This window comes from Peromyscus eremicus, chromosome 13 (assembly GCF_949786415.1).
Source record: "Peromyscus eremicus chromosome 13, PerEre_H2_v1, whole genome shotgun sequence".
NCBI lineage: Eukaryota > Metazoa > Chordata > Mammalia > Rodentia > Cricetidae > Peromyscus > Peromyscus eremicus.
The window spans coordinates 12,949,219-12,961,627 of NC_081429.1; the positions used below are offsets into that span (position 1 = coordinate 12,949,219).

General features: G+C 35.7%; 1 protein-coding gene across 1 annotated transcript in view; it reads right to left on the minus strand.

Moving 5' to 3' along the window:
• Window positions 1-457: 457 nt before the first annotated feature.
• Slco6a1 (solute carrier organic anion transporter family member 6A1) overlaps window positions 458-12,409 on the minus strand; it is a 103,011-nt gene continuing 91,059 nt past the window's right edge. Inside the window, exons 13-15 of the mRNA XM_059278745.1 lie at window positions 11,534-11,671; window positions 6,792-6,950; window positions 458-617 (exon numbers count right to left, since the gene is read on the minus strand). Coding sequence (XP_059134728.1) covers window positions 6,814-6,950; window positions 11,534-11,671 — 275 coding nt within the window. The 3' untranslated portion in view covers window positions 458-617; window positions 6,792-6,813. The remainder of the gene's footprint in view (window positions 618-6,791; window positions 6,951-11,533; window positions 11,672-12,409) is intronic.

Consider the following 12,409-nt stretch of genomic DNA (forward strand, 5'->3'; position numbering starts at 1 on the left):
TTTACTCTATAACTCAACTCTTAATTTTTATTATAACTTTTTTCTGAGAGGGGAGCAAATGTATATTAAATGAATTCTTAATGGACTAATACATATTACATGTATATTCAGAGAGTATTTTTTAACATTATCTAACTGTAGGTACATATTCAAATCATATCTGGATTTAAGAACGCTTTAATAGTCATAATTTAATAATTTAAGACTAATTCTTCCTAAAATACATATCACACACATAAAATAATATTTTAAAATCCTAATCCAGAGACAGAAAATGGCTTATGTAAGGGTGCTTTTCCATAGAGCTGACAATCTGAATTCAATCCCCATAGCCCACAGGCTGGTATGAAAAAACAGACTCCTGAGAACTACTCAAGCATGAACTATGGCAGAAATACATCTTGTTCCCACAATAAAACTAAGAAAAAACTCATAATCCATAAAACACAGTCAAAAATGTTTCATAACAGCATTCTTTATTGTGAAAATGAAGATCCACATAGATTCTTTTCTGCTATATTTTCTCTTCTGAATTATACCCTGGCCACAAATCTTATGGTGTCTTCAGAGGATAGACTGCTATCCTTACAACTCAGGTCCTCAAAAATTCTCCAGGCCTGTGGGTTAAAAGCAAAAAGAGTCAGTTGATTTTCACATAAAACTAGTTTATAGATTTTCATATTGCATCTTCAATTTAAGGAATGTGAGTACAGTGATTATTCCCTGCTTCTCACTCTCCTCTGCCTGCCATGGTCATGGATGGAGCCGCCTTTCCATGCAGGGCCACATTACATTAGTGACTGCTCCCAGAGAAACAGCAGAGAAAACTGGCTTATGTGTTCTTCCTATAAAAAATCATTTTTATCTAGTATTTGGAAAATATAAGGAAATATTATATTATAACATATGAAAAAAATAAAATTTCTTTAGAACATTTTAACTTGAGAAAAATTCCATATGTTGATATCTACGTATTCTATATTCAAATGCAAATGTTTCTTCAAAAGAAATAGTTGTAATTAAATATAAACTGAAGAACAAAGCAAAAAACAGGCAATTGATTCAGGTTATCAGGAATGGTTAATAAAATTCAGGTAAAAGTAAAATGTAGAGAATGGATGTGAAAACAGGATCCATCCTTCTGCTCCATACAACAAACATAACTCAACATTAAAGATAGACATTACCTTAGGGCAAAAGGTTGGGAAAAGTTTTTCTAATCAAATGGACCTAGGAAGCAAGATGGTGTACCCATTTTAGTATCTAAAAAAATACACTTCAAACCAAAATTAATCAAAAGAGATGGGGAAGGATACTACATATTTTATTTTATTTTATTTTATTTTTGGTTTTTCGAGACAGGGTTTCTCTGTGCAGCTTTGCGCCTTTTCCTGGAACTCACTTGGTAGCCCAGGCTGGCCTCGAACTCACAGAGATCCACCTGGCTCTGCCTCCCGAGTGCTGGGATTAAAGGCGTGCGCCACCACCGCCCGGCGGATACTACATATTTATCAAAGAAAAAAATCAAGCAAGATGACATTTTTATCCTTAATATATATGCCCCAAACACAAGGGCATCCATGTTTGTCAAAGAAATATCACTACAGCCTAAATCATATATTGACCCTCACAGGATGATCTCCAGGGACTCTCACCAAGATGTCACTGAGACAAAACTTAAAGGGAAATGCTGGAGATACCAGACATCATAAACCAAATTGAGCTAACAGAAGTTTACAGAATATTCGACCTAAACACATACACACATGCACACACACACACACACACACACACACACACACACACACACACACCTTCTCTGTACTTCATGGAACTTTCTCAAAAACTGACCACATACTCAAGATACAAAGGAAGTCTCAACAGACACAAGAAAATTGAAATAACTCCTTGCATCCTATCAGATCCAAACAGATTATTGCTGGATATTAATAACAATAGTAGCTACAGAAAGCTTAAAAACTCATGGAAACTTAACTCTAAGTAATGAAGAATGGGTCAAGAAAGAAATAAAGAAATTAAATACTCTCTAGAATTCAATGAAAATTATTATACCCCATGTGAAACTTATGAAACATAATGAAAGTTGTTATACGAGGCAAGTTCATATAATATTCAGCATCTACATAAAAATAAAAAAGGAGGAAGCTCATACTAGCATCTTAACAGCACATCAGAAAGCTCTAGAAGAAAAAGAAGAGTTCACAGCTAAGAGGAGTAAATGGCAAGAAATGATCGAGCTCTGGTATGAAACCAATAAAATAGAAACAAAGACAATACAAAGAATCAATGAATCAAAGAGAGGGTGTTTGGAGGAAATCAACAAAATAGACAAACCCTTATCAAAACGAACAAAATAGAAGAAAGAGAATATCCAAAATAACAAAATCAGAAGCAAAAGAAGCATCCTAACAACAGACACCAAGGAAATCCATTGAATTACTAAGACATACTTTAAAAACCCTGTACTCCACCAAACTTGGAAATATAAAAGAAATGGATAATTTTCTGGATAGATACCACCTACCAAAGTTAAATCAGGAACAAATAATCCATTAGAACAGACTTATAACCCCTCATGAAACAGAAGCAGTCATTAAATTCTCCCAATAAAAAAAAACCCCAAGGAACACATGGTTTCAGTGAAAAATTTTAATAGACTTTAAAAGGAAAAGTTAATCCCAATACTCCTCAAATTATTCCACAAAGAAGAAACAGAATTAGCACTTGTCCAATTCATTTTATGAGGCCACATGTACCCTGACACCCAAACTACATAAAGACCCAACAAAGAAAGAGAATTGCAAATTTCCCTTATGAGCATAGATGCAAAAATACCCAATAAAATACTTGCAAATCAAATCCAAAAACATATCAAAAAGATCATCCACAATGATCAAATAGGCTTCATCCCAGAGATGCAATGGTTCAATATATGAAGATGAATATATGCAATCCACCATATAAACAAACTGAAAGAAAAAAAACCTATGTTATCATCTCATTAGATACAGAATAGGCCTTTGACAAAATCCAATACCATTCATATACAAGTCCTGGAGAGAGTAGGGATACAAGGGATATGGATAAACACAAGACAGGTCAATTATAATAAGACTAGAGCCAACATCAAGTTAAATGGAGAGAAGCTCAAAGCAATTCCACTGAAATCAGCAACAATATATGGGTGTACACTCTCTCTATACCTATTCAGTCTTAGCTAGAGCAATAAGACAAATGAAAAAAGATCGAAGGGATACAAATTGAAAAGAAAGAAGTCAAAGAATCTTTATTTGCATATGATATGATAGCATACATGAGTGAACCTAAAAATTCAACTCTGTAACTCCTGCAGCTGATAAACATTTTCAGAAAAGTAGCTGGATACAAATGTAACTCACAAAAATCAGTAGCCCTCCTACATAGAAATGACAAAGGGACTGAGAAAGAAACTAGGAAATAACTCCTTTCACAATAGCCTCAAATAATACAAAATATCTTGGGGTACTCTAACTGAGAAAATGAAAGACATATATGATAAAACTTCAAGTCTTTCAAGAAAGAATTTTAAGATGATATCAGAAGACCAAAAGATCTCCCATGACCATGGATTAGTAGGATTAATATAGTAAAAATGGCCAGCTTATCAAAAGCAATCTACAGATTCAAGTCAATCCCAATCACAATGCCAACACAATTCTTCACACATCTTGAACTACAATTTTCAGATTCATATAGAAACACACACACACACACACACACACACACACACACACACACACACACACAAAACAAACCAAAATAGCTAAAAATCTCGAACAGTAAAACTGAACTGCTGGAGATCTCACCATTTCCATTTTCAACTTGTAGTGTAGAGATACAGTAATAAAATCAAAATGTCATTGACATAAAAGCAGACACATTGATCAATGGAATCAAATTGAAGACCCAGTCATAAATCCACACACCTATGCACACCTGATTTTTGATAAAGAAGCAAGAAACAGTCACTGGAAAAATGACAGCATTTTCAAAAATCAGTGCTGCTCAAACTGGATGTCTACATATAGAAGAGTACAAATAAATCCAAGACAGCAGGATCTCTATGACACTGGACAACAGGATATCCAAGATGAGCCCCAGTGAAAGCCCATTGTTTGTGGTGTATCAGGAACCAGATGTCTCAAGTTAGACCAATGACTCAAATGAACACTTGCAAGTAAAGATGAAGGGACTAAAGTGTAAACTGTGTGACTCAACAGGTCACAACACAACTTCCACAGCAAGATTCTTCTGTTTTTCTGTTTTTGCTTTTTTGTTTTATTATTTTTTTTCTTTGTTTTGTTTGGGTCTTTTGGGGGGTTGATTTTGGGAGAAGGTTGCAGGGATAGAGGGCAGATTCATGGAGACAGGAAGATAAGTAGGATCTGAATCCATGATGTGAAATTCACAAAGAATCAATAAGAGGAAAAAAAACAAAAAAAGATCCTGTTAAAAAATGGGGTAGCCGGGCGGTGGTGGCGCACGCCTTTAATCCCAGCACTCGGGAGGCAGAGGCAGGCGGATCTCTGTGAGTTCAAGGCCAGCCTGGTCTCCAAAGCGAGTTCCAGGAAAGGCGCAAAGCTACACAGAGAAACCCTGTCTTGAAAAACCAAAAAAAAAAAAAAAAAAAAAATGGGGTAAAGATATAAACAGAATTCCCTATCAAAGAAACTCAAATGGTTGAGAAACATTTAAAGAAATGTTCAACATCCATAGCCCTCAGGGAATTCTAAATCAAATCCACTTTGAGACTTGATCTTAAACCTGTCAGAATGGCTAAGATCAATAACACAAGTGATAGCTCATGCTGGCAGGAATGTGGAATAAGGGAAATACTCATCTACTTCTGGTGGGAGTGCAAATTTCTACAGACACTATGGAAACCAACATGGCAGTTCCTTAGAAAGTTGGGATTCAATCTATCTCAAGATCCATCTCTGCCACCTTGAGCATATATACCCAAAAGATGCTTCATCCTACCATAAGAACACTTATTCAACCATGTCCACTGTGGCTTTATTCATAAAAGCCAGAAACTGGAAATAACCTAGACATCCCTCAACTGAAGAATTGACAAAGAAAATGTGGTACATTTACACAATGGAGTATAAATCAGCTGTTAAAAAATGACAACATAAAATTTGTAGGCAAATGGATGGAGCTCAGGGAAATCATCCTGAGTGAGATAACCCAGACCTAGAAAGATAAATATGGCATGTTTTCACATGTATGTGGATATTAGCCATTGAATAAGTATTAACCAACCTACAATCTGTAGACCCAGAGAGGTTGTCTTTGTTAGGGTTTCTATTGTTGTGAAGAGACCATGGCAACTCCTACACAGAAAAGCATTTAATTGGGGCTGGCTTACAGTTAAGAAGTCTAGTCCATTATCCTCATGGCAGGAAGCATGGTGATATGTAGGCAAATATGTTCATGGACAAGTAGCTGAGATTTCTACATCCTGATCAGCAGGATCAGTAAGAGAGGAGTGACACTAGACCGAGACTGAGCATGTGTGAAACCATAAACCCTACCCCCCAGTGACACACTTCCTCTAACAACACCACAATGACTCCAACATGGCCACAGCTCCTAATAGTGCCACTTTTCTATGAGTCTATTGGGGCCATTTTCATTCAAACTACCACAGAAGTTATGTATATAGGAAGGAGCTGGGTTCAGGGTACACATGGGTCTCCCTGTGAAGGGGAAATAGAACAGATTTTGTCCAGCAGACTGAGGATATTGTAATTGTAATTGTTACTTGATAACTGTTTTTGTTTTATATAACCTTAATATGTTAAAATTGAAATCTTTCCTTTTAATTAGACAAAAGGGGAAATTCTGTGGAATAACCTTAGTGTATTCTGTAAAGATTTGTCACTTGGATTGGTTTAATAAAACATTGATTGGCCAGTATCCAGGAAGGAAGTATAGTAGGGGCAACCAAACTAAGAATGATGGGAAGAAGGGCAAAGTCGTGATTTGTCAGCCAGATGCAGAGTAATCAGGAGATGAATGTGCCATCTAACAAAGGTACTGCCACATGGCAGAGGATACATAAGGAATTTGTGCTAACTTAAAATGTAAGAGCTAGTTAGTAATAATCTGAGCCATAGGCCGAGAATTCATAAGTAATATTCAGCTTCTGAGTCGGGTACTTGGACCAGGCAGTCAGGACAGGAAACATCTATCTATATTTCAGCTTAATATTTTTATGGGACCTCTGAGTGTCTGAAGGAATGAATCTCTAATTCTTGTGCCTGCTCTTGGGGGCTCTTTCCCTACTGTTGAGTTGCCTTGCCCAGCATTGATGTGATGGCTTTTCTTTTATCTTATTACATTTTATTTTGTCATGTTTGGTTGTTATCTCATAGAAGTCTGCTCTTTTCTAATGAGAGACAGAAATGGAGTTCATGTGGAGGGGAGAAGAGGTCGAAGGAACTAGGAAGAGTGGAGGGAGGGGAAACTGCAGTCAGGATAGATTACAGAGAAAATAATCTATTTTCAAGAAAAGGGGGGGTAAAGAAGACCTACAATATCTTTTAAGAGTTATAACATTGTATGTTTCATAATATCTTCAATAATTTTAACACATTATATTATTATGTTCATAATGAAACTTGTGGGATTATATGAAGCATTTTTAAATGTAACTATTCACTGTTATTGTTTTAAAAGTTGTCAATATGATATTCCATTGAAAATGAGAAAATGTACACTCTTACCCCCCAAAAAAACAATTAGAAATTAAACTTTTTCTTCTCCTCTTTCTTTTACTTTCTTTACCGGCTGGACCAGACTCTCAGTGCTTTTCATTACCACACTATCATATTTGCAAAGTGCAATGAGACCAAAAAAGGCTGAGGCTGCTTGGAAAATAAGACCTGAATGAAAAAGAAATTAATAGAGTGTTCAAATATAACTAATATTATAAACTTATGCCAAATTAAGTATTTAAAATGCTTACAATGTTTTATATTCATCAGATAGCTTCCTAACAAAGAGCAATATTTAACAAATTTATGAAGTGTGCTGATATAAAAATACATAACAGAATTACATTTTCAAAATTTAACTCTCTGCAGGAGGTGCAACTTGCTTAAACCTTTATGTAGATTTTTGTGTTAAAATATTCATCACTTTCTACGCATAAATACTAATTTATAGAAAATATAATTACTTTTACAGTTTTTATTTTTGTCTCAAACTTCTGAAAATTATATTACATAAAAGCAATTGAACTTCAAAGCTAATAACCTGTTAATTAGAGTCAAAGTGTTGTAGCAAAACCATACCAGTTATCTAACAGCCATGTCATAAGACAAGAAACATGAGTGAGTGTTTTCCATTTATGAAACACTTCATCTGTCGTAAGGGATATCTTCTCAAAGATATAGTTACTTGTGAAATAGATGTAATATTATAATGAAAATTATATATAGTGAATGACTGCAATGTAACTTTGGAAGCACAGTTAGAGAAAGGAATGAGAAATTACGAAAAATACACCCAGTACAGCCTCCAAGAAGAGTGTAGTGCAAGTAAGAATCTCATCTGACATCAGCACAAACTATCCAGACAATACATTACACTTTTCTATGTTTAATAGCTAAAGAAACAAAAAAAGGAACACCCAGTGTGGAGAACATCATGGTAGAGGCATGGAGTCTGCTTTGAGTACATTTTCCATAGCAGATGGGATCAAGAGGTGCAGAACTACACTTTTATCCCAGAATAATCTGTGACTGAACAATGTAGTCTTACAAAGACTGAAATGGAATGATTGTGTTGAACAAAGAGTGCAAAGACACGTGCTTAATGCTCAGAGGGCAGAAGTTTGAACAATAAAACAGTAAGACTATGCTGTGGGTAATATTGGCTGTTTTTATTCAGAATCACAGTTGAACAAAAGGAAACACAATGGAAAGACTTGGTGAGTTCATAGCCTGGTCAGGAAAGAGCAAAACCAAATGTTTGGAAGGAGAAAATATAAGTGTGGCCCAGTAAGTACTTGCTAATGAGATTAGTGTGACAAAACGGGAGTGGACCATTGTGCATCAGAACAATGAAAAAAGGCCTTCAGAATATTTCAGAAGTTTCTGGAGAGAAGTCTGCTCCTTCTAGGGAAGGATTCTTCAATGGCTAACCTTCAAAACACGGAATGGGCTTGCTACTTAGCGGAACTTTCCCTCCTTGCTTCCAAGCGAGTACCACTAAGTAGCCTTGGCTCAGACTTAAGTACCAATGCTCATGTTGAAAGCAGATCTTACTAAGTGGTCCTGGTTGTCCAGGGGAGCAGAATACAAGTGTATTAGGATCCTGACAGTTTCAAAAAAATTCTCAAAAGAAAGCCAGGGAGACCAGCCCAAAATCTGGGCAAGGTTGGAGCCCACATAGAACAGGCCTAATAGGGCAATGCTAAGTTTAGCTTTGGAGGTGGACCTCTGGAGTCGACAACAGACAGCCAGAGCACTTAGCAATTTTAAGCAGCATCAGAGAAAGTTGTAGATAGAGTGCAAAGGCAGACCAAAATTTGTCTACTATGGTGTAGACAAATTTCTAAATGGTCTTATTAAACAAAAAACACAGAGCCAAATATAGGGGTGAAAGCCTTAGAGAGATCAGGGAAATAGATAAAGCCATCAGTCAACCTTATCTCACCAACTCTGTAGCTTCCAAATGAGAGTTACTTCCTGCCTTATCCATGAGTTTATTGCATGCTGTTCTGCCTATCTCAGCCCAGCTACCTCACTTCCTTGTCACTGTCTGTCTTGTCTGTACAGACATCCAGGTCTCTATGGTTGGTACTGGAATTAAAGGCTCTGTTCTCTAGTATACCCTTGAAAACACAGAGACCCTGCCTGATAAGTGATGGGATTAAGGGCATGTGCTGTGTGACTTTGTTTACTTAAAATGGCTGGCCTTTTCCTCTGATCCCCAGGCAAATTTTATTGAAGCACAAATATAATATCACCACATTTCAGCACAAATAAAATATCACCACACTGGGGGTCCTGCAGGATCTTTAATGTCATAGGCAAAGGCTGCCTGAGGGGGCCACCCTTCACCACAGTGTTCGTGAGAGATCAGTTTGGAATTCTAAGATTCAATATCTGCTGTGACAGGTTTTACTCTTCCTTATAGTCTCAGTACTCTTCTCTATCTCCTGCCATCTCCCTTTGGACTAAATGTGCCGATCCTGTGCCTGTCACACTTCTAATTTGTAGACATGTATTGTAAACGATACCTCCTACCCGAAAGTGCTTTTCATGAGTCACAGAAGAACCTGTGGATCTGAACATGGTAGGGTTGCTGCAAGCTCCTTCGCACTGTGAGAAAGGGATTGTTATATTTTACATTAGGAGAATGTCACAGAATTAAAGGCTCTGTTCTCTAGTATACCCTTGAAAACACAGAGACCCTGGGATGGATTATTGCAGATTGGATGTTCATGCATTGGAAGCTTGATCCTGTTATATTAAAATCATGGTGATGAGTTTTATAAGAGATAGTACACAGTGGGAGACTCATAGAGAACATTAGGGGTATAGATTTTACAAGCAATTGACCTTGATTTCTTCCCATGGTAGCACTGGAGCTAGGCACTGCATTTTCTAGCTTCCTATCTCTTAATGTGATAGCTCTCTAATACACAGGTTTCAGATATTATGTCAGGTATCATGTTCTGATACAGCCAAAAACCCTCACAGAATTTTAATAGTATTTATAATTTACCCAATTATGGACTATATAAACCTCTATTCTGTATAAATTAACAGGATTCAACTATTTTATGGCAATGGAAAATGGAATAATAATATATATGATTTCTATCTGGTTTATCCATATAGTCAGACTAACAATTTTTTCCTTCATTTTCAGGACAAAATAGTATCTTTGGCATGTAATGTCATATTGTCCTTATCCATTCATCAATTGTTTAGATTGCTGCCTATTGTGTATGACATCTCTAGAAGTACAAGATAGTGACCCACAATTCCTATAGCTTTTCTTCACTATTTCATCTCTTTGGTTTGTGTTTCCTTGACCTGATAATCTTAAGTGACTTGTTTTTCAGCTTACTGGTTTCTTTTTGTGTTTGACTAAGCTTGCCACTGAAGTTATAAATTTTTCCCTTCTTTACGTGTACTCGTTAGCCTCAAATTTCTAATTGGTTCTTATTTGTTTACTGGTTTTTTATTTCTGCTGAACTCATAGTCTTTTTCATATACTATTTTCTGATTATATTCTGTTGTTCATATCTCTAGGTAGTGTTCCTTTATCCCAAGGAAATATATTCCACAATTCTGGAGTTGTTGTGTGAAAGTGTACATAGCACTAAACCTTACACACACACAACCATGCACCCACACAGACAACTTCCTGGTTCAATAGGCTGCTATCAACGAAATTAAACATGTTTCCTACTCATGTCTTTTACCCACAAATACTTTTTCAAAAGTAAACATTCGTCTTGTACTGGGCCCATCATTTTTGACCTTTTAGGTAAAATATCTAAATCAGCATGGCTTTCTTTTTCCTTTGTTGTAGTTTCATGGGTAGATACATTCTCAGTGTTGATTGTTAGCAGCTTGATCGGATCATATTTTCTGATAAAGCACTGATGTTTATTCCTATTTCACTGTAAAGAATCATTCAGTGATTCTTCTCCACTATCCATACATCATTTCTCACACTTTAAGGGCAGTTGTCATATAAATTAAAAGGCTACCTGAACACAAGCCTTGGGGTACCACAGCAATTGACATTAAAGCCAAGATGGCGGCTGACTAGTTAGCAGATAGATAAGATACTGGGATAAAGAGATGATTAGCATTTTGGGAGGGACAAAAGAGGAATGCATATTTTCTCATGCTATTGAGACCTCTTATCTTTGTCCCACATCCTGTTCACTCTCTCTGCTTTGTATTTATTTGACAGACATGAACTCTGTATGCATGGCAATGACATGTGGAAATACATTTGGAAAAAAGATACTAAGTAATTTTGTGAGACTTTTAGTAACTGAAAAATTACATAATATATGTCTAGTATTACTATGAAAGGAGAAATTATGAAGTTTAGCCTTCAGAGAGATGTTGATGGTGATGTTTACAACTACAATTTTTACTCAAATTATCTAATATTTAATATTGTAAAAATGAAAAATTCATAAGAGAAATAAATATGTCGTATAAACGTATAACCAAAATTTGTTAACAAATTGAAATTATACCATTATCACCTTTTCTTAAACAATAACACAGAACTCTAGTGCATTTAGCCCAAAACTGCAAGTATTTACATAAATACTGTTGGACAAATTTATAAAATACTTCCTATACAATTGTATAAGCCTTTAATTAACAAAATATTTATTCATGAATAGTTATTACCCTGTTATAAAGAATTACAAATTCTAACAACAATTTTATTTACTTAACTTTATACACTTCACGTCACTTACATAGTCCCATCAATATGTAGGTCATTTTTGACTTATTGTAGATCCAACAACGTCCTTTCCTTCCACATTTATTAAAGTTCCAGTAAATGCAAGACTCTTGTATTGATATGTGAAAAATAAGTGGTCCAGGGATGGATCCTATGAAATAGTTCAGTGATTATAAATTCTTCATAAAAACACTATTGGCCAGGATTAGAATAATTCCTTCTTAAAACACACACACAAACATACACATACACACACATACACACACAGACACACACACACACACACACACACACAGACACACACACACACACACACACACACACACGCACACCTCTAAACACGTTATTTAAAATTCTGTAATAGTCTTTTATAGATTGGTTCATTAACACTAGCAATCTAATCCTGAACTCTGCAAGTATACAAATGTCAGTAGTTTGAAATTATTTTGGAATTCTGTCTATGTGGTTGTTTACAAGGTATCTTAAAGCAGTTGTTGAATTTACCTGGAATATTTAGGAGAGCATATTTAGAACAAAGGAACTAAACTACATGATGTTGTTGTGTCTTTAAAGATACACAGCTATGAGATTTTTAACGACTGAAAATGACTTAATGTTTTCTGATTGTATTCTGATGCTTATATCTCTACAATATTCTTCCCTTATTCCTGGGGAATATATTACAAGATTCTCTAGTGGATGTGTGAAACTCTACATGGCACCAAAACTGTACACTCACACAAATATGCACACATTCACATTGCTTTCTGGTACAGTGTGCTGCTGTCGATTAAATTAAAACACATTACCTATTCCTGTGTTTTATTTGCATTTAGCTTAGTAACTAGTGAGATTTCATAAATCTTCAGTAATTCTTCACTTTGGATCC